At 57.6% G+C, this 22,111-nt stretch overlaps 1 protein-coding gene and 1 long non-coding RNA gene across 4 annotated transcripts; one reads left to right on the top strand and one right to left on the bottom strand.

The window, feature by feature from the left end:
- Window positions 1–3,454: 3,454 nt before the first annotated feature.
- KLHDC7A (kelch domain containing 7A) lies at window positions 3,455–10,497 on the bottom strand. Its single transcript, XM_072828104.1, has one exon. It carries the CDS (start codon window positions 9,342–9,344, stop codon window positions 6,996–6,998), a length of 2,349 nt encoding a protein of 782 aa, XP_072684205.1. The 5' UTR covers window positions 9,345–10,497; the 3' UTR covers window positions 3,455–6,995.
- Window positions 10,498–18,084: 7,587 nt separating this feature from the next.
- Window positions 18,085–21,542, top strand: LOC140634330 (uncharacterized). Of its 3 annotated transcripts, XR_012031853.1 has the most exons (4): window positions 18,085–18,254; window positions 18,681–18,794; window positions 18,933–19,100; window positions 20,365–21,542. It is a non-coding gene; the product is annotated as an uncharacterized lncRNA (long non-coding RNA). The 3 variants fall into 3 exon arrangements; XR_012031852.1 differs by lacking the exon at window positions 18,933–19,100; XR_012031851.1 differs by lacking the exons at window positions 18,085–18,254; window positions 18,681–18,794; window positions 18,933–19,100 and adding an exon at window positions 19,107–20,110.
- Window positions 21,543–22,111: the final 569 nt, after the last annotated feature.

The raw sequence follows: 22,111 nt of genomic DNA on the forward strand, positions 1-22,111 counted from the left end.
GGGACGATGATAGATTTGAAATCTCTGTAGGGATTTCTCAGTGAATGCAAGTGTTGGGTAATGCGATGAGCAGAGTGGCCTCAGGATTTCGGATTGCCAACCCTCACCCCCAGGGACCAAACTCATGCCAGGATGCTCCAGGGTGACCACAAAAATCACCAGCAGGGGGTCCAAGCAGCCGGGAAGCAGGCGGCCTCATGGAGAGGTCCCTGCCACTCTTATCCTTTCTCTGGTTCACTGAGCTCCTGCCCTTGTCCATCCACTGTATGAACAAGATCCAGTGAGCAAGGTGGGCAAGGCCTCTGACCGCAGTGTTCCGGTGGGAGGCTGTTGCAGGGGGGCAGGAAGCAAAGCTCTCCCTGTTTTCACAGTGTATTTATCTCCCGACGACCCTGGAGCAGCCCTGGGTTGCACGGGCTCTCTCAATTATTGGCTGTGCAACCGCGGGCAGGCTACCTAACCTCTCTGTGCCTTAGCTTTCTCATCCGTGAAACGATAAAGTATCTCACACACAGGGTTGTTTTTAGATTTAAAGAATTCCTGGCAGGCAGGTGCCTAGCATAGGCCCTGGCCCTCAGTAGGTATCGGTGGCTATTTTTCAAGGAGCTGATCTGATTGTTCAGAACCATTCCCCGAAAGACCTTGGGTCTTGGGTCCTGGTGGGGACCTAGCCCTTCCGGGAATGGCAGAAGGCTGAGCCCCAAGCCCCATGGCCAGGCCTTTGGGAGGAACCCCAGTGCTCTGGTTCTGGCTAGAATGGAGTGAGGACCGTGTTGCTGAATGATGAGCATGGAATTTGGAGCCAGGCAGACCTGGGGGAGCGTCCCAGCCTCTCCACCTCGTAGCTGCAGGATCCTGGGAGAGTCGCTTCACTTTCTTGAATCCTACTTTCCGGAAGCACAAAGTGGTGGTAATCGTGATAGAGCACATGACGGTTGTGTCACTCACTCACTTGGGAGTTGCAAACCCCAAACATAGTGGCTTAAAGCCACAACCCTCTATTTTGCTCATGAGTCAGTGGATTGGCACTTTGGACTGGGTTTGGGCAGGGGGTCTGCTGGTCTTGTTTGGGCTCATTCAGGCACCTGGGGTCGGCTGGGGGCCAGTCTCTGGGGCTGTTGACTGAGGGAACTGGTAACGGGGCCACGTGTCTCATCGTCTGGCAGGCTAACCTGGGCTTGCTCACGTGGGGATGGTCACAGGGTTCCTAAGAGCCCCAAGGGAGGAAACCCAATGCCTAAGGTCTTTGGAGAAAGTCCCATAGCCAGATTCAAGGGGTGGAGGAGTCAATGGAAGGGGAGACTTTAACTATACCATCTACTGGGTTGTTTTGAGGATAAAACAAGATCATCCGGGTCAGGCGCCTGTTAGCATTGTGAGTGCTCAATAAATGCATTGACAGAGATTAGATTTCTCTCCTCTGATTTTTTTTTTAAAGTAAAATCTACAACAACATGGGGCCTGACCTCACGACCCCAAGATCAAGAGTTGCATGCTCTTCCGACTGAGCCAGCCAGGCGCTCCTCTCTCTTCTAGATGTTCAGTGATTTTTAATTTTGTGGAATGTCTTGTCTTTGTTTCCTCCCCCACGCCACGAGGATAACCACTTTCAGGCAGCGATGCCCTTTGTAAGGGTTTGATGAGGGAGGGAAGGATGGTGCCCGGATGCCGGTGTTGTTATCCTATTACCCATGTGAGATCTGTCTCCACCTCTTCTTCGCACACCAAAATGCAAGCCAGACTTGATTGCCTTTTCAGGTTTGTTCATATTTTGACCCACATCCCACTTTCCAAGAGAGCTGTTTTGTAGACACTGCCTGGAGCTGTCCTTTCCTCCGGCTGCTGGAGACTCTCTGCCTAATCTCCTGCTCCCCCAGGGCACCTCCTCCCTTGTGTTCGTCCCCTTCCTCCACTCCAGCCTCAAGTCTGTCTGCCTCGGAGGCTCCTCCGGGCTGGAGCCACAGCTTCAGGGGGTTGCAGGGGAGCCCTGGGGACATGAGGCTCTTCCAGGCAAGGATGCCAAAGGCCTGAAGTGAGGTGTACCTGTCATGACTCTAAGTACCCGCAGGCCAGACACAACGCGGGGCTCCGGTGGCTCTGAGGGACCCTCATCCCATCTGTAAAAGAAAGGAGCCCCCTCCCCGCTGCACCTCCTCAAGATCTCCAGGGAGCTCTGAGCAGCTCCCGAGGCTCCCCTGTGCTGCCCAGCGCACTGGGAAAACGCTTAGGGCTTTGAGCCTGGGGAGACTCCAATCAGGCTGTCAGCTGCTGTGGAAGGGGAGGGAACAGGTACAGGGCCTCAAAACCCAAATGGGGTAAGGCATGAGTAACTTGAGCGCCGCCCCCTCCTCCCCCAAGCCCCCAGATATTGTCAAGCCAGACAGGACTCCTGCAGGTTAAATATTAGACAACCTTCCTCTGGAGCTGGGATGCTGAGAAAGGGGAGTGGGAGGAACCAGCAGACCCCCCCCCTCAAGCTGGCCCCTGCAGAAGCCGGTGGTACTTCTGAGACCACCCTGGAGCAGTCCCTGAGCGGGGTGCTTCATGCACATTCGCTTGTGAGTTCACACAGCGTCGTCTTGAGGCTGGTGGGGGCAAACCTATTTTGCAGATGCAGACATTGAGGATCGGAGAGTTTAAGGATATTTTCTTTGAGGGGCACCTGGATGGCTCAGTTGGCTAAGCATCCGAGCCTTGATTTCAGCGCAGGTCTGATCTCTCAGGGTCGTGAGATCAAACTCTGTGTTGGGTTCCATGCTTAGCGTGGAGTCTGCTTGAGACTCTCTCTCCCTCTCCCCCTGCCCCTCCCTGCCTTCTAAAAGAAATACATAAATCCTAAAAAAAAAAAAAAAAAAAAAAGAGGAATATTTTCTTAGAGTTCAAAGGTAAAGGATGGAGCATCCGTGATCAGTATGAGTTGGGGAGGGGTCGGGAGAGGCCCAGGGGATGGCTGATGCCCACCGAGCCCTTGGCCCCTGGGCTTCAAGAGAGGGGAATGGAATGCATGAGTGGGCAGGTCAGGTTCAAGAGTGTTTTGAAGGAAACTGAGGGTCTTGGATCTTTGCCATGAAGGTGAGTCTCCTTGAACTCCACGAGCCTCAATTTTGTCTCCTGTACAATGGGGTTGTCATCAGGGTCAGCGAAGTGATGTGTAGAAAATTCTCATCTAGTCCAGTTTTTGGCATATACTGAGCAAGGGCTCTAGAAACATGGTCCCTATCCTATATTCTGGCTCCAGCAAGCCGTGGGGCACCAGGGACGGCCCCTTCAGGCAGCCTTCCTTCCTGGCAGGGCATTGCCAAGAGCAGCCCCATGCCCCACATTCGGAGTGCGGCCGGGCCCAGCCCTGGGCAGATGCTGTGGCTTCTAAGCTCGCTTCCGCAGCCCTGTATTCCAGACCAGCCCTAGACTGGGCTTCTCTTGTAAATATTGATGGAGGCCCCAGACAGAGAGGAACAGGAAAACAAAGGACGATTTATTTATGATGGAAAAAGAAACCAACAGGGGGAAAAAAAATCCACAGGCCCGACAGGAGAGAGTGTTTAAATAAACCGTGGTACAGCCACTCGATGGAGCATCCTGCTCCTATTGAAATGATGTTTACCGAGGGTTTGTAGCAACACGGGAAATGCATATACTAAAAAGCTGAGTGAAAAAAAGGAAGCAGCTGAATTGTAACTTGGGCATAATCACACGTAGGCAAAAATCAAGCCACAGAAAAGGATGCCCAGGCTGGAGGGGCACACACTGCAGAGGGGGTTGTCTCTGGGTGGTGAAACTAGGGAGATTTTTTTTTTTTTTTTGTACTTCTGTATTTTCCAAATTTCTTTCCTACAATGTCGTGGTTGGCCTAATGTGGAAAGCAACCCAAACTGAAGGGTTGGGGTTTTTTTTGTTGTTGTATTATAAAGAACAAACACTTCATGGGGAAGCAGGACGGATGACCCAAGGAGAAGCCAAGGGACAAGGCCCCCCGGGAGGCTGAGGGCTTGAGGTGGCCAGACAGGGCTATCACACGAGGCCGAGTGCCGATCCTAGACTCTGACCCCGTGGAGGACCACAGGCAGGCTGACACCCGGACACACTCAGGGGTGGCGGTGGCGTGTGATCTGGACTCTCCCCTTAAACGCGTGCTCTCTGCTTCTCTCCTGCGAAGGTGGCTTACCTCCCTGCGAGGAGCCTCCTTCCTAATCTTTGGCAGAACGGGATTCTCTCCCTTGCGGGAATGGCTAGAGCAGGATAGCTGGCTTCCTGTCCTCTTCACGCAGAGGTGGAGCTCCTCGGAGGCAGCCCTGCCCTTGATGGCATTATGCTACCTCCCTGCCTCCCCTGCCTTCCTAGCGTGTGTGCAGCATAGGTTCCATTCATTTGTTTAGGCATTTGTTTATAAAAATTACCTATTTTCCTCCACCAGGACGTGGGCCCTGTTAGGGCAGGGACCTTCCGCATACCCAGCACCTGGAACAGTGCCTGGCCTAAATGTTCCACGAGTGAATCCTGACTGTCGGCCCAGGTGGTCTTTGCAGGCCCCCCGAACTACCTTGCTCTATCTACCATGATGGCCCTGATGCTAGCTCTGGACACCCAGGCCGGTGATGAGAAACGCACCAGCTCTCACCTGGGTCAGACCGGTTCTGAGGCTCAACATGAAAAGATAAGGTGATCGATTAGTGATGTCTGCCCAGGACCACAGGGAGGTGGATGAGATGTGCCCGTACTTTCCATCTCAACCCTCCCTTCATCCTGAAGACCATATCCACCATCACTGGGTCTGGAACGAATTCCGCTGTTTCCCTGTTCCCGACCACAGGACCATGGCCCAGGCAGGGGGGCTCTGAAAAGTTTTCTGGGGTGATCCCTAGTTCACCCTGGGCTTGGAGCACCCCCTCCGCCCTCATGGTCTCCCTGCTTGGTTGCAGTCTAGTCCATTGCCTGGCTCCTCGCTGGAGGCCTGCCCTTGGGGGCTGGATCTGGCTCCATCTGCCCCCAGCTCCCACTTGGGGTTCACCTCCCAAACAACCCCCAGCCTAGCATCATGATGCCAACGCCGCCTCTCAGTCCTGTCATTGAGTTACCTCGCTTCCCCGCCAAGGGTCCCTTGGAGGCTCTTGCCTGAGTGTTGGCTCTGAGCTTGAGCATGGCCTTGGCAGGGGCTGTGGGGTCACCAGGCTCCAATTTAGAAGTAAAGTAGGCAGCCTCACCTTCTAGGCCCTAGAATGGGGACAGTGGCCTTGAGTGGTCCAATAACAGTTCTCGTCTCCACGCCAACCTCCCCGGTATTCCTTGCTCTAATAGTACACTTTCCAGGAAGACCCTGGCTCAGCCCTGGCAGCTGCAGTGAACGAGAGCGCCTGTCCAGACCCCCAGGGGAATTTGGGAAGGATTTATTCTGGGCGTTCTCATTTCTCTAGCAGAGAAGGCCGCCAATCGTCCTTCCCATTTTCAAGGTAGGAACGCTGACATCCAAAGCATCCTCAGCTCCCCACTTGCCAGGCCTGCCCTGCTGCACCCCCATCTCTACCATTTTCCTCCAGGCTGTTTGTCACTTTAGGAGGGGTCCCAGCTGCCCTGGCTTCCTGCTGGCCCCAGGAGCATCGCTGCCCTTCTATCTGTGTGTGCGTCGTCCTCAGCGAGGAGACGGGGCTGTGGCAGTAGATCTGACCAGTCTCTCTCCCTTCCCTCCAGGAAGAATGGGCAACTGGACTATTCTAGGTCCTCAGCTCCCGCATGGACCTGCCCTTCCCTGCTCTCCTGTCCAACCAGGCAGACGAGGTGACCACGTGGCACAGGCAGGGAGGAGAAATTATGCCATCATCTCTCACCAGCCCGGGACGGGTGCCTGGTGGTGGCTGCCCCTGCTCCCCGAGGTGAGGGCTGTGTTGTTTGGACAGCTGTTTCGTGCAGGCTCTGAGATCTGGGGCGGGAGTCTGTGGTCACTTATCACTGCGTCCAAGCAGGGGAGCTCAGAGGAGGACGGGGGGGGGCGGGTGGTGCCCTCAGATCACATCTCCTCCTCCCTCTCCGGAGACCTCAGATGTGGAATCCCTTGGGTTCTTCATGGACCACTACAAGATGCATCTTTTTCTTTTTCTTTTCTTTTCTTTTCTTTTCTTTTCTTTTCTTTCTTTCTTTCTTTTTTTTTTTGGAAGGATTTTATCTATCTATTCATGAGAGACAGAGAGAGAGGCAGAGACACAGGCAGAGGGAGAAGCAGGCTCCATGCAGGGAGCCTGATGCAGGACTCGATCCCGGGACCCTGGGATCCACCCAGGTGTCCCAAGATGTATGTTTTCAAATGGCTGCTAATTGGAGGCGTCTCCTCCTAGTAGACTAGAATTCCAGGTAATAAGAGAAAGTCAAATGGGTAAGGGTCAATTTACTCTGCAGGCAAGGGTCCCATGGGCAGCTCCCACTGCAGCTGTTCTACTTCTCCAACCATCTCTCCTCTGGCCGGGCCCCCTCCGGGGCTCCCCAGGGCTCTTGGCACAACCCAGAACCACCTCCCTGTGTGTCCCAGGTGTTTCTGGAACTCTGGAGTTAGGGGCTCAGTGGCCAGTGTTTAGGAAGGCACCGTAGTGGTATATAGGGAGCTGGCCCACCTCCAGCAGGGTTGGCTCGAGGAGGTTATTGAGGATCACCTGGCACTAGGAACTGTGGTTGGGATTGGGCTGCACCCCTGAACTTTGGCGAGGTTCTGACAGCCCTTCCCCCAACAATTTAGATTTGAAGCAAGGGGGGACTCATCCCTGCACACGTGGCTGCCCTCAGCCTCAGGGCACCAGGCCCTGGTTCCATTTTCATGCTGCACCTCTGCATCCCACCGACAGCAAAGCCGCATCCGAGGGCCCCGGCCAGCGGAGCATGTAGGATTAGAATCCACCCCTTGCTGGCCAAACGCCTGAGCGGCCTGCTCTCCTAGAAATGGCCCACGGAGCGGCAGGTCGGGGGTGCTTTCCGCTTCCCGGTTTGGCAGCAGAGGTGCGGCAGGGGGGTGGCTAGACCCTGGTCTGCGGCACGTCGGGGCCGGGCAGGGTCAGGACGGCGGGCAGGAGGGTGCCCCGCGGGGAGGGGAAGCTCTGCAGCTCCTTGGGCAGGAACCTGGGCGAGATGTGGTCGGCCAGGAAACAGAGCGTGCGCTGGCGCCCCACACAGTACACGAGGTCGCCCACCACCGCGCACTGGAAGGCGTCGGGGTAGGGCGTCCGGTACGTGGCGCACTCGTACCAGAGGCGGGCGCTGGCGCTGCAGCGGTACACGCTGATGCCCAGGCTGCGGTTGAGGTCAAAACGGTAGAGAAAGCCGTTGACCGCCACCATCTCGGCCGTGCGGTCCTTGCCGCCGCCCGTGGGGCCGGCCTGCCAGCGCTGCTCCCGGGCCGAGAAGCGCAGCAGCAGGTAGCGCAGGGTCCCGCCCGTGACGAAGATGTCGCCGGCGCAGGCTGTGGCCGTGTGCGCCAGCGCGAAGGTGTCGTTGGGGAGCGGTGGGACGAAGGTCCAGCGATCCTGGCGGGGGTCGTAGCATTCCACCGTGTTCAGACACTCGCCCCCGATGGCGTACAGGCGGCCGTCCAGGGCCACCAGCCGGCAGTGCGGCCGGGCCTGGTTCAGCGGGCACACCTCGCTCCAGATCCCCGTCAGCGGGTTGTAGCAGAAGACGCGGTTGGAGGGCTGGGGCCCAGACCCCTGGCAGCCGGACACCACGAAGAGATAGTTGAAGAGACTGCAGAGGGCACAGCCCCGGGACACAGCCTCGGGGGGCAGGCAGGCCAGTGGGCGCCAGACGTCCCGCTCCTCATCGTAGCAGCAGAGACGGCCCGAGTCCCCCGGGGGGCACACATCGGCCACCACCAGGTGCCTGTGGCCCCGCAGCCGCCGCCGGAGGATCAGCTCCCGCTCCGTCCCGCTCAGGCAGCCGTAGATGTCCGGGCTGCGCAGGACCTGGAGATAGTTGTCGCTCATCACCTTGTAGGCCGCCTCCTTCAGCGCCTCCAGCTTCTGCCTCTTGGCCAAGGTCAGTACCTGGTAGCAGTTGCCCAGATCCAGGTGCACATCCGGAGCCGAGCCAGGGGCCAGCGGCAGATGGAAGAAATTGGTCCCCGCCACGAGCTGCACGCAGGGCTCCCCGCTGCTTCCGGCCGAGCCGGCCCCGAGAGACGCGGGGGGCAGGGGGCAGCCGGGCCAGTTGCTCCCATCTGGGCAGGACGGCCTGGTGGCCCCAAAGCCATCGAGCCGCAGCTGGAGCTCCGGGTTCTCCGTGATCTGGAGCAGGCTGTCCTTCCTGCTGAAGCCTTGCGTGGAGGGTGACGGCCCAGGCTGGGGGGCGGTGGGTGTGTGGGCTCCACCTTCCCGGTCATCGGCGTGGCCTCCTGACACCGCCCCTGTCCCCGAGGGGCCTGGCAGGGGCACAGGGGGTGGGGCCTCAGCCCCGGCAACCGATCTGGGGGCCAGCCTGCCCTTGGAGCTGGCGCGGGAGGTGGATTCCACATAGTAATCGTATACCTTGCCCTTCAGCCTGGGCCCGATCCCCTCCACCTCCTCCTCCACACGCACCCGGGCCACTGACCAGTAGGTGTAGGAGGCGCTGGTGGCCCCCTCGCGCTGATGCAGGGTCAGGCCCAGGTCCCCGGCGGCCCGGAGGGCCCCGGCCTCTTCCCTGTGGGTGAAGATCCAACTCTTGCTCATGTCAGTCTTGCCTTCCACGTGGGCCGCCCAGTTGGCGGGGGTGGGGTCCTGCTGCCCGGGTCCCAGTTGCCTGGGGGGGCCGCCGTCCTGCCAAGGGGCAGGCTCGCCACCCGCACCGCTGCTGTCTGCTGCGGGGGAGCTTTGGGATCCGCGGCCCAAATGGGGGTGCCGGGGTGGCTCGGGCTTACCGCCAGCAGCTGTTCCGACCTCCGGGCCACTGCAGCGAGGAGGTGCCAGCCCAGAGTCCGGGCGCTGCCCACCCCCTTCCTCACCAGCGCCGTCCTTCTCGGGCTCCCGAACCTCTTGGGCCTCTGAGTCTTCGGGAGAAGGTCCTGCTGCCGGGACTCGGGAGTCCCCCTGCTTCTCCCAGCCTTGGCCCTGCGCTGCTCTGGCTCCCTCGCTTCCCCTCCGGCGTCTCAGCGCACCGTGCGGTGCCCCGGGAGCAGCTCCCTGGGCCGCAGGCTGCCCGGAGCCCTCGGCCTCCTCCTTGGCCTCGGCCTTGGTGTTCCTGCCCCGCGGCGGGGCCTGGGCAGGCCTCGACTTGTACAGCCTGTAGGCTATGGTCAGCAGGAGCAGGGCAGCGGCGGACAGCACCACCTTGCCTGCCAGCTGCATGTCCAAATGCCAGTCCTGGGCCTCCGCTCCTCCTCTTCCGGGGAGCATGCTTCCCAAAGCAGACCCGGGGCTGAAGAATGTCAAGAATCCTATTAATGATTGCCCAATAGGGCCCGGTTCCTGGTTCCTGCCGAGCCGAGCTGGAGGGGGTTCTGGGCTGGCTCTGGTCAGCCAGTGGCCGGTGGGTGGTGGAGCAAAGGTGACTTTGAGCTGGCAGCGGGTGGCCACCGGGCTCAGGGCCAACAGATCTCGGCGCTGGCCTCCTCGGATGCTTCGATGCTTTTCCTGGGGGGTGGGAGTGGGGGTTGTGCCCCAGGGCTGAGCTTGTGATCGGCCTCCTAGCCGGCAGCAGCTGGAGGATGTTAGGAGTGTCCAGCAGGTACACAAAGAGGGAGGAAGCTCTTGACCAAATAGTCACCCGATGCCAGGAAATGCACGGGGTTGGTTATTACATGTGTGTGTGTTTTATTTTCTCTTTTGCAAATCCTCTGGGCTCCGAGTGTTGGGTGTGGTGAGCTGCGAGACAGGTGGAGCCGTGGCAGGTGTGGCATGAGATCCTCCCCGTCTGTTTCCTTCCTGATGGGGTCTGCTTGTCCCGGTGGGGAGGTCCGAGATTAGCAGCAGGGAAGGCTGAGCCCGGGACCGCAGCCAAGCCACCTGGCCTGCCTGTGAGTGCCTCTGCCCTCCCTCTGGCCCTCCTGAGAGCAGATGGGGAAAGCACCGGGCATTAGTGCCCAGATCAGGGCTAGACGTGTGGCACCTCCTTGCCCTCGAAGACAGACAACGTCCTCTGGTGAGAGGCCAAGGGAGAGTCACTCGCCCCCATCTCACCAGGGCTGTGGGTTCCAGATCTAGACTGCCTCCACCTCGTGAAAGCTCAGGAAACATCAGCCAATCCTCTTCCTCTCCTCTTTCTCCTCCTTCTTGGGGTCATTATCACTCATATTAATGGTCACCAGCTGGACCTGGAGCACAGCTCTAATTCTGCACCTCTCCAGAACAAGGTCCTCTCCAGGCACCCAGAGGCCAGGGCAGGGCTCTCAGACTCGTGCTGCCTATGAGGCCAGCACATAGAGTGGCTGACGTGCCCCACAGGGCCTCATCCCCCCTGTGTTGGAGACCCTTAAAGTCTAGGTCGTACCCAGATCACTCTTGGAGTCTAAATGCTGGTATCTAATTTAAAAAAGGAGGAAAAACAACAACAACAACAACAACAACAACAACAACAACCCACCACTCTGTGGGCCGAAGGACACATATCTGGGAGGAATTTGACCTCAAAACCTTGACTTGCAGAGAAACTCCTGACTGTCCACACCGGTGTTCAGAGCCTCCACGTCCACCCTCAGCTTACCCTTTGAGCTCATCTGAGCGCTGACCCAGGCCGACCTCCCTGGTGCCCGCTGGTCCTCATTCCTCTGGCTCTTCAGAGTCGGGTCCGAGGCTGTGCTTCCCAAGCCTTCTTCCCCAGCGCCTCGATCCTTCCAGAGCTGGCTTCCCCTTCTCTGGGTCTCTTGTTCTCTCTGGCGTGCCTCCTTCAGCCTTTGTCACACAGGCCGGGGGTCAAAGTGCAATCTGATCTGCTGGGCCGAGCACAGTTGGGACAACTGCCAGCGTGCACCGTGCCTTTTCGCGGGTAGAATGGAGGTGGGCACTCTGGATGAGTCTCATCGGATGCCTACCGTCCCGTTGGGGAGAGATGCAGTTGTCACCCCCGTTTTATGGCAGCTCCAAGCTCACGTCCCTTGGCTTGCAAATGGGGACTCGCATCCCTGTTTCCAGAGTCCAGAGTCCAGGGTTTTACAGACTTCACTCACCAGGTATGGTTTTCCCGGGGAGTCAGCCCTCCGCATCCTGTTCTGCAGGCGACTGGAAGTGGGGTCCCCCCCCCTTTCCTTTTCCTTATGGTCAAAATAGTGATTCAGACGGAATATAATGGGCATGCGAGCCCCTGGGGTGCTTGTCAGGAATGCACATCTCCATGCTCTGCTCCCGGGCTTTCTGATTTCATAGTTTTGGGGTGTCTCCCAGGAAATCTGTCTGACAACCACCTCACTTCCCTGAGTCTAGGAATGAAAAGTAAGCCCACTTTGCTACTTGGCTGCTGAGAATTCCTTTTATCACCGGGGGTGCAGGTGGGTGGGTGAGCACTTTGTTTCATCAGGGCCAGTGACCAGAAATGGGGAGTGGGGTTACTTTGCATATGTAAGATCATTTCATCTTCCTGGCAATGGGGGGGGAGGCAGATACTATCATTGCCCTCATCCTCCAGGTGAGGACATGGGCTCACAGGCGTCTGCCAACGTCACGTAGACTGTGAGTGGAAGAGTCTTGATGTATAAACAGGTCTCTGGCTGCGTGGATCATTCTTCTTCCTCTGGGAATGGGAGGACCAGGTGGGAAGGGTATAAAGGGTCATACAAATGATTTGTCCAGTGGTGAATCCAGGATTTGCCCCCTCCCCTCCACTGGCCAAGCTACCATTTCAGCGGTAGGGGCAGTTTTGGGACTCCCATACCCTTGGAGAGGGACAGACTTCTGGGATGCACCTTGGGTGACAACGCTGTGACCTGGCCTTGTCCTCTCCAGATGCCACCAAGTGAGCAGGGGGTCGGCCCCTTCAGCATGCTGCTTCCCATCCAATAAAGACTCCACTGCGCGGGGAGCACTCTCTCTGTGACTCCAGCTTAAACCTTTTGAGTCAGACAATCACTCTTTCCGTTTGGAAACTTGATCCTGGGCACTGGGTGTGGCCAAACGGGTCCCCTGGGGTGGCAGGGGAGTGGAGGAAGGGCCCCTGGGAGCAGAAAACACAGTCCCAGCCCTGAGGGGCCTTATATCCTGACTCATAAGATGGCACAGGGCCCTGAAATATGACAAGCCACACTGTATCACGGAGGAAAAGTTAATGAGATGACTTGTCAACGGGTGCTCATTGACAAAGTACCACGGCCAGGGAGGCCAGAGCCAGGGGCATCAGAAGAGAGGTCAAAGGAGTATTCCAGAAACAGGTGTTGAGCATCGAGTATTGATAAAGGAAGGAGGGGGGTGCAGATGGAGTGATTGAACAAATATTCAGCAGAGGCTCAGCATGGACAGGCCCCTTGCTGGTAGGATGACACGGGTTACACAGGGCACCCCTGCGGGCTGCGAGCTCGGGGAGCCGATGCTGAGCAGGAGGATGGTTGGGGGTGGTGATGCTCGTTGGTGAGGGTTTCCGTGGGAGGAGGCACCGGGACAGCGCAGAGCGTGGATGTGGCCAGAACAGGGAAGACCAAGGGGAGAGAAATAGCAGGTCTGAGTACACAGGGGTGTGGCCACCATGACGGGGCCTGGACATCTCCAGATTGGGGCGTGGGGCAGATGCAAGCTGTGTGTGGAGGGAGGGGGTGGGCGCTGTGTCAGGTGGCACTGGTTTGACTCTTGGGCTGGCATTTCCCGAGACCTTCCCTGTTGGAGGGCCGAAGTAACACATGCCGAGCACGGCGAGCACGGCGAGCATGGGGAGCACGGCGAGCCGGGCCTGCAGGCGATGGGGCTTCCCCAGGGTGCAGCCTGCCTTCCGGGAGACACCTGCCAGAGAAGAGAGAGTTGGTACTCACAATTCCCAGGAGGGTCCCCCACGCCACACCACGCAGGGCCACGCAGGGCCTCGCGGGAAGGCACTGGGGTCAGGAAGGAGGCAGACAGGGCAAGAGGACAGAATGGGAACATTACTGTGGTTTTCATGGGAAGGAGTGGGCAAGACAAGGTGAAGAGATTTAGGATCGGCTACTCTGAATAATTTCAGGGGGCCCCAGGGCTGTCTTTCATTTGTCTCATCCCTGGTCCTGGAGTAATTCCCAGGGGACTGTGGGCCCTGGTGTACAGGTGCCTCGAGAGAGTCTGATAAAGCAGGTGGTTGTGGCTCTGCTTTGGGTTAGCTCATTTGCATATGAAAGGTGCGCTCCTGGGTGAGTCATTTGCCGCCTGCGGGGACCAAGCTAATCCTGGGAGTTCACCGTTAGCTCAGCCGGTTGCTGCTGCCCGCGTCCACCACACAGAAAACAAGAGGATATAGCCTCTCCGGAGTCAGAAGACCTGAAGACAAAGAGCCGGGACGTGGGGGCCTCTAAGCGGTGGCAATGCAGGGCGGCTGGGAGTGAGCTCTCGGCTCTATCTCGAGGTCTCGGGGCATCCTGCAGGTGAGCACCACACTCCACCAGCTGCTTGAAGCTCCGTAAATTACGGCGTCCCCCCAACACCCCTCACCCCCGTCTGTTTGGAAAAAGTGAAATGAGCAGATGAAGACGGGAGCGAAATTAAAAGATAATTGGAAGTCTGTATCCGGCTGCTGTGCGTGCGCGTGCGCGCCGCCAATCTGGCCTCTCCGCGCTGGTGGGACAAGCAGAGGCGTCTCGGGTGGGCTCGGGGTGGATGACATAGAGCTAACCGCCTGCCATGCAAATAAACATGCCCGTCTGCCAGTGTTACCTCCAATTCAGTGGTGCTGGTCCCTCCGCCGGCCTGCTCAACTGTCTGCATTTCACAAGGAGGGAGACGGAGAGGACTATGCCCTTTTACACGCGTACATGTGCACGCACACACCCGTGGGCACATACGTGCATACACATGCGCACACAGCGATAAGAGGATCCTGGTCTGCTCGATGAGGAGGCCAGGCCTAGTGAGGGAAAGTCTGCGTAGCTGGGACCAGAGCACAGGGCATCTGGGTCGGCCTCGGCAGGAGGAGGCTTGTCCTCAAGCCAAGGACAAATTCCTGCTCAACCCGAGGGAGTACGGGAAGTATCTGGCGGTGTATTGGTGGACCCCCCCTTACTCAGGGGTCTGTCCTCCACAAGCTCTCCTTGACCTCCGGATGGGCTTCCTTAGATGCAGGATCCCCAGGCTCGCGCTCCCAGCCGGCGTGCACCGCCACCTCCACATGGGTTGCTAAATGCTGAAATCTTCCCATTCTAGCCACTTCCCCAACCCTACCAGCCTGGCTGCCATTCCTCCAGGACCCTCCTGTCCTGTCTGCCACTTGGGAACCAGATGCTTAGTATTGCAAGGGCCTTTCGACCCTGCACCACTCTGCTGCGGGCAGCGCCGCGCCTTAGCAGGCAATAAAATATAGACTATGCTGCTGGGCTCTGGTGTTGAGCTCCGTCTAGGGATGCGGGCACAGTAGGAATCCGAGCCGGCAAAGGTGAGGCCAAACAGGGACCCCGCTGGACCCGCCATGGTGAACGCCGCCTGCTGACCCTTCCAGCACGTCCCGTCAAGCCTTCTACTCACATGACCTCCAAAGAGCCGTGGCGGACACAGCCTGTGAGCGGCACTTCTGATTGGACCATGCTGCGTGGGCCGCGTTGTCACCGTTATTTTGTAGGTGGGGGCACCGGGGCTCCCAAGAGGTGAGGTGATGATCTTGGCCCAGGTCCCACAGCTTGCAAGTAGTACGCAGGTGGGGCTCAGGTCAAGTCTTTGCCCTTGGCCCTGCGCCTCTGCCCCCCCCCCCCCCAGCCTACCCTGCTGTCGGCTGCCAGAGTTTTTGCCTCCACGGAAACCCAAGGGAGGCTGACACTGCTTTCTAGGGAGACATTGTCGCTGTTGTTCACTTACGTCCTGGGACAAGCAGAGGCCAGGGCCGGGCGCTGCCAGGATTTTGGAGATGACAAGGAGTGCTGTAGTCACCAGGAAAGGGAGTTTCAAAGAGTCGGGAATGCCAAGGGCATGAAGAAATGTCCTACTTACAATTCCACTGCATAGACCATTAGGAAGTGAAATAATGGCATGTGATACGTGCCTGTGAATTTGATGGGGAAATTGAACGTGAAACGATTCATGGGTGCCGTTTGAGATGACACAGTGAATCCTGATTTTTGCTCCAGGGGTAGGGTGGAGTGGAGGCGGGGGGGTGGGGGGGAGCATCCTGAGGTTGGAATATGCTGCCTGCGAGCAGTGAGAGAGCTCTCACAGAGGCCCAGAGCCAGAAATAACAGTAGGAGCACTAAGCCAATATCTCGGGGCGCCCACTCTGTGTCCGGCCCTGGGCTCTGCTGAGGCTGCAGGCGCCGTCTCCTTGCATCTCGGCACCTGCCCTGCAGCAGGGGTAAGACCCATTCTAGACGTGAGAACACCGAGGCCCAGTTTCCTGCCTGAGGCTAAGTCTGTTTTACCCCCAAAGACATTTTCCAGAAACCCTCGTTAGCGCGCAGGATCTCGGGCCCCTCCCCAGCCTAGAATCCTCTTGCCAACCGGATCCCAACTGTATGACCTTGAATGACCTCAAGAGAACATGGCTTCTCCCACCCGGGGTCAGAGAGAGGTCCCAGCTTTGTCACTGACCCTCTGACGCTGGAACTCTTGTAATAACTTAAAGAGACATCGCCATGGTTTCTGATTGTCAACATCTCTGTGCCTCTGCTTCCTTTTCTCCCAAATAGGTGCGATGCCATCCATCCATCCATGGGATTATCTTCTGAAAACACGTTAGGATGCCCAAGGAGGGCACCTGGTGCAGGTGCCTAGCAGGGATTGGTAAATGTCTATAGAATATATTGATAGATCGGAAGAGAGCCCATCCTGGTCGAGGCCTGGAGGTGTGACTTGCTCTCAAGTGCTTCAGAGGCAGGTACTCGTCTAAGCAAATTTCCATCACCTTCCTGAGCAGGTGGGTCATCCCCATTGTACAAGGAAGGAGCCCAGAAGGGTTCAGCTATTTTCCCAAAGCCACACAGCTAGGAAATGATGGACCTGAGCTTCCAACCAGGTAACTTATGTCTAAGGAAGGGCCTTGCTCTCAGCCAGGTTGTCATGCTTTCTTGTCATTGGTCCCTCCTCCTCCTCCTGGGACATTCCTGACAGTCGCCAGCCCGGCGTATCAGGGGCAGCTGGCATTCTGGGTGCAGCCGTCCCCAGAGCCCCACCCTAGCAGCCCGTGGCTCCCCTCCACTCTCTCTACTTGCAGGCTCCCCATGGCCTCCCTTATCAACTCTAAACACCTCAGCCTGTTCTCCAAGGTCCCTTTGATGGTCCAACCTCGTCTGTCACTGTTCCCAAACACCCGTTCTGCTCCAGCCAAGCTCATCCGTTTACTGTCCCCTCGTCCCTGCTGTCACACGGGCCATTTCTCCCACTCATGGCATGCTTTCCTACGCCTCTGCTATTCTGTTCACTTTTGCAAAACCCCAGATCAAAATTGGGCCTTCTCCACAGGGACTCAAGCCAGGGCAACAGTTATTTACTCTTTCTGGGTCTCAGGTCCCTCTGAGACTCCTCTGGGGTTACAGACCCTCATTCGATAAATGCATATATGTATATGTATGCAAATTCTGGAAGTCTCTGGGCTCTTGGAGCCCTGGTTAGGATATCCCTGAGTTAGGGGAAGGCACATCCTGAGCTTTTGGAAGTATGTGTTGGATTGGTTTCGGGGATAAGAAATAAGCCAGCTCAAAAAAAAAAAAAAAAAAAAAAAGAAAAAAAAAAGAAAAAAGAAATATGCCAGCTCAAGGTATGTTTTGAAATGTGTGCTTTGGGTTACTCCATGGAAAAAAAAAAGATTTCCTGGCCAGATAAGTTTAGAAAGCACTGCTGTGTGACCTCTGAGCTCAATTTCTTCCTTTGTAAAATGGGGCCAATAAAACCTACTCCTATATAAATTGTCGTGGTAATCAGATGAGTTACAGTGCATGGGGGACAACCTTTTCTTTGGGCCCCAACATCCTGTGTTCTTCTCAAGAGACCACCAGGAAGGAGAGAAGCAGAGATCGCCTCTCATGCAGGCCTAGGGGAGAGTGGGGCTGGAGGGGCTGGGAGCCCCCAGGGTGTGGCTGTGCCCTGAGCCAGCAGGGAGGGGCTGTGGGAGGGCGGTAGACCTGTCTGGGAGACCAGCTGCTGCAGCCCCGAGTCCCCAGCTGACTCCTGTCTCTCCCAGACACTAGAGAGCTGGTGCTGACCCCTGAGAGGCAGGACAGGTTTGTGTTCCACAGTCCTGAGCCTCTAAATGGAGCTAACTCAGCGCAGCCAGGGGCCTCACTGGCCCATTAGAGCTGCTGGGGCTGATTGCAAATCAATGCTCTGCAAAGAGACAGCCGCCCAGGTGCAGAAGGTGGAGAGAGTGGTCCCAGCCAAGCTGCAGAGAGCTGGGGTGGGGGGTAGGGGGTGGGGGTGATGCTGCAGAGAGAGCACCCAGGGCAGCCAGGGCCAGGGGCTGGAGACTCTGCACCAAGCATCCATAGGATGCACCCAAGCCTGGCTCTGGGGAGGGAGAAACAAATGGAGAATGAGCAGCTTCACTGAGCACCTACTATGTGCCAGCCACCGGGCAAAGAAGTCTATATTCTTCATGATTTAATCTTCATACAACCCCGTGGCTGAGACAAGGCTATGGTTTCCACCAAATCTGGGTTCATCTTCCTGGGCACCCAGGGAAATGACATTTCCCAGACACCCCTGCAATGGGTGTGGGGGGGCATCGAATGGAGCATGGCCTAAGAAGGGCAAGCTGAGCTGACCCCAGTGGCTGCTGGGTTGAGTCAGGGAAGAACCAGTGTGCTGCACCCCCTCCTTGCTACCCCTGCAGTGGTGACCTCAGAGGCCACGTGTCCCAGCCTGCCCCTCCCCCAGCCCCTCTAGGATTGGGACAGTGAACTGGTATTTGGTTGAGCCACAAAGGCTTCAGGGTTGGCTGGTTCCAGAAGTCCGTGTCTGTTCCCTGGGCCAATGTAAAGTCCACTGGTCTAGGGATTGTTCTCACTTTGCAGACATGGAGACTGAAGTTTAAACAGACTCACCTCCCCAGGCTCAGCCTCACCCCGACGTGTATCCTCCCGTCTGCCCTTTTAAGCTCACCTTGGTCGAGTGGCAGAGAATAATATCGGAGCAAATTGTGCAATTCTATGGAAACAAGAAGGAAGGAGCCAAGGCTTTGGGGGAGCAGGGCTTTCCAGAGCTGAGTCTTGAGGGATTTGACAGGTAAGGTAGGGAAAGGACAGTTGGAACAGAGGATCCTAGTATCCCATAGGTGCAAAGGCCCTGGGGTTGGGGGGGGCATAATCAGGGGTTCTAGGTGTGGGGGTGGTTCTAAGCATATGGGGGGGTTGACGTACCAGCTGTCTCCAACTGGGGGGGAATGACACAGAGACCAAATGAGTTTTGGGCCTTATAGCCAGAAAGATGGAGCTAGGAGCCAAGACAGGCCTTCCCTTGATGCTGTAAGGTGTGGGGCGTCCCCCATCAGCTGTCACCCAGGACGGAGGGTGGAAAGGAGAGGGGATGGTTTCAATTTAGGGAAAGGGGAGCGTACATGGTGTTTCCTTGCCCACGTGCCCCGGGGATGCCCCCCCTTGTCACCACCCCCCAGCAGCACTGTGCTTTTCCATCTGCGTTCGCACTTCCCAGGTGCTGTAATGTAAAGACAAGACGGTGGCCCAGCCCTACTCTGCGCCCCCAGATGCAAGGTGGTGGGGCCGCTTGCCGAATGGTTTCGCTTCACATTCCTCTAGTCGGCGACAGGTGAACGCTGCTTATTTTATTCTCCGTCTTCGGAGGTGTTTTGTTTTCACTCTCACTGCTGCCCGAGAGCCTGGCAGGGTGGGGGGCGGACAAAGCACAAACCTCTTGGGGCAGAGCCTCAAAGTCCACGGTTTCTAGGCAGCAGGCTGGCTTTGTCGGTGATCGGAGCTTCCCAGAGTGGAGAGGGACCTCGGAGGCTGGAGGTCCCACCCTCTCGTGCTACCCGGAGGTGACACCGAGGGAGGTGATGCCCCCAAATCCATGCAGAGGGGAGCCACGTGTCAGTGCCACGGCTTTGGCACTGAGGTGAGCTCAGGGACCCCACCCTGCCATGCACACTTGCAGGCTGTGCCCTCATCCCGCAGCAAACCGAAGAGCGAGGGGCCCCTCGTGCTGTTCACGAAAGAGAAACCGAGGCCCAAAGGAGAGGAGACTCTGCCCAAATCCCTCAGCTCAAAGCTGACAGAGTTGGGACTGTGGTCCCCTGAGCCCCGTGGCCGCCCAGGAGGGGACCCCAGATGGCCCGGGAAATCCAGCGTCCTCATCATCTCCAAGCAGTGCGGGTAGGGATGGGAGGTGCCTGGCCAGGAAGCCACCCTGAGATGGAGACAGGGCCCCTGTTCAACCCCTGGTGACGCCCGGACCTAACAGACAGGGAGGTCCCGAAGGACACCCCCCCCCCCCACGAGAAGGTTTGTGTCTGGAGGCGGTGGGGGTGTCTGGCTCCTACTCGGTCCTCCATAAACATTTGTTGGACACAAATGGATACATGGGAACAGACAAGCTGCCACGTTGATAAAAGCAAATGAGTACAGCCCAGATTGAGCCTTTCGTTGGTTGACATCCTGAGAGGCGACGAGCTGGTATCCTCCGACCGAGAACCATGGGGAGGGGCTGCCGCTGGGAGGAGGCTTCACAGAGCTATTGCTGGAGTGAGGCATACTGGGAGGCAGCAGAGCTTGTGCAAAGGCTCGGAGGTAGGAGTGAGCGGCCGGGGTGGGAGCCAGGTGCACGACCGCGGCCGGAGCAGGGGCCTGTGCGGGGTGACCTGAGGGCCGCAGGGGCATCTCCAAGCTCGCATCCGTTCTCTCCTGGAGCTGTCCTCGGGGCTGCAGGGACAAGTCCGTTGTGTTGAGTTCGATGTCAGCGAGGACTTGGAAATAATGCAAAAGAGAAGAAAAAACCATTCCTAGGAGAGCTGAGTGGAAGGCCTGTGGTCAGTCACTGCCTTCAAAAGTCAGGTTGCTTTGCTCTGGGTACGAGTCCTGGCATCGTCGTGGTCCCGAGAGTGCGTTCGCCCAACGCAGAGGCAGCAGGTGGGGAATCGGAGACTCCCTGTGTGCTGGGGGGTCACAGGGGGTCTCCGGTCGGGGCCTGCACCCCTGCTTCTTCTCTGGCCTTGGCTTCTGCCCCCCGCGCCTTTCCACCAGGGAGCTGCGCCGTCCTTCGCCGGCCCACGGGTACCTGGTACCTTCAGGGTCCAGCTTAGGCACTGGCTCCTCCCTGTGTCACCCCTGACCATCGCTAGCGATCACAACGAAAGCCGAAACATTTATTTTGCTTTCACCAGGTGCCAGGCACCCATCCCGAACAACAGCAACCCCGAGAAGTAGGCACTATGGCCACTCCTAGGTGGAGAAACTGAGGCTCAGAAGGGACAAATGACGTGGACTGGAGACCAGAGGTATCCGGAGAGGGGGCAGCGCGAGGCCTCCACCCCCCTGAGCCGGGGCAACCAACCGCGGCGGAGGTGAAGTCTGGGCCAGAGGGCGGCCTCCGGGAACTGGTTTTTCTTGCTCTGGGTCTGGGCTGGAGGCAGCCACTGTGCCAAGTCTGGACGCTGAGGACTTAGCAACTGCTCTTTCAGGACCTTCTGGTCACACGATCTTCTTTTGCTCCTGTGGGCTGGGCGAGGGCCAAGGGAGGGCCCTGGGGCTGGAGCCTGGCCTCTGTGACCAGCTGCGGAGAGTTCGTGTGGGCGAGGTGGCCGCAGGGCAGAGAGCACGGGACTGGGGTCGGGGCCTGGGCTGGAGTGCTAGCTCTCCCGGGGATCTGCTGAGTGGCTTTGGGCCAGGCCCTGCCTGTTCCAGACTCAGTTTCTCCATCTGTGAAATGAGGACATTGGGCGGATCCTAAACAGCTCAGGGATAAAAAACAGTCGACACAGCCGTGGTCAAGAGTTACACTGACATTGCGTGTGTGATAACGGGGAGAGGTGTGTGTGTGTAAGTGTGTGCGTGTGTGGGATAGGGGAGGACCTGGGCCCTTCTCAGGTCAGGGAGGTGGGCACATGGAAGAAAGAGGCATGTGGGGAAGAGCCCCTGATGGGCAGCCGGGAGACCGGGGCCTCATCCTGGCTACAGCGCTGACTTGCTGTGTGTCCCTGAGAACTCTGCAACCCCTCTCTGGGCACATGGGTCTCCATCATCTGAGAGCCTCTGGCCCAATAATCTTTAGCGCTGCTGTGGCTCGGAGTCTAATTCCTCAGAGTTGTTTGGATACTAATGGAGTGCTGGGGCTGATTGGAGAAGTGAGTATTGTCCTGGGGTCAGGGGAACCCTGGGCGTGACCCCTGGCTCTGCCTCCTGCTGGCCATGTGACCCTGGGCATTCCCTTGCCGGTCCCCAGGGTTCACTTATCCATCTGGCACACTGGGCACAGTGCTGAGAGCCCATGGCACTTTTAGGAGCTCTTGAAATGTTTTAATTTCTTTCTAAAATCAGAAATAAAAGAATATAATCTACCCTGGTTATATTCGTGTCTATACCAGTGCAGCCATACAACAGGCTTTTAAAGCCTTTTTTTATGAAAGAAGGCAGGAGTGCCCCCAGGCTCCTGAAAGTCACAGGCGGCCCCTGTCTCCTAGGGTGGTCTCCCAGGGTCGCTTCTGTGATAGTCCTCACCTCCCAGGGCTGTCAGGAGGCAGAAATGAGATCGTCGTGTGAAGCTCGCCTGCCACACCGGAGCTGCCCCCCCAAATACTGGCTGGATCTGGGTGAGAGGTGTGTCAGCAGAGTGACGGCCCCCCAAAGATGTCCCCATCCTGATCCCTGGAACCTGGGACCATAGTTGACACGGCAAAGGGGTATTGGGTCTGCAGATGGAATAAAAATTGTGGCTCAGATTGTCCCTGGGGGCTGCAGACACCTGGAATTTAGCCCAGTAGACCCGTGTCAGAGCTCCGACCCCCAGGACCAGAGGATTGTACCTCCGCATTGATAAAGCCACTTTGTCTTCCGTGGTTCAGGGGCAGGAGCAATAGGACATGAATGCAGAGAAATAGTGAGCGCGGGAGGCCCGGGGCCCCAACGGAGACC

Source organism: Canis lupus, chromosome 5 (genome assembly GCF_048164855.1).
Source record: "Canis lupus baileyi chromosome 5, mCanLup2.hap1, whole genome shotgun sequence".
NCBI classification, from domain to species: domain Eukaryota; kingdom Metazoa; phylum Chordata; class Mammalia; order Carnivora; family Canidae; genus Canis; species Canis lupus.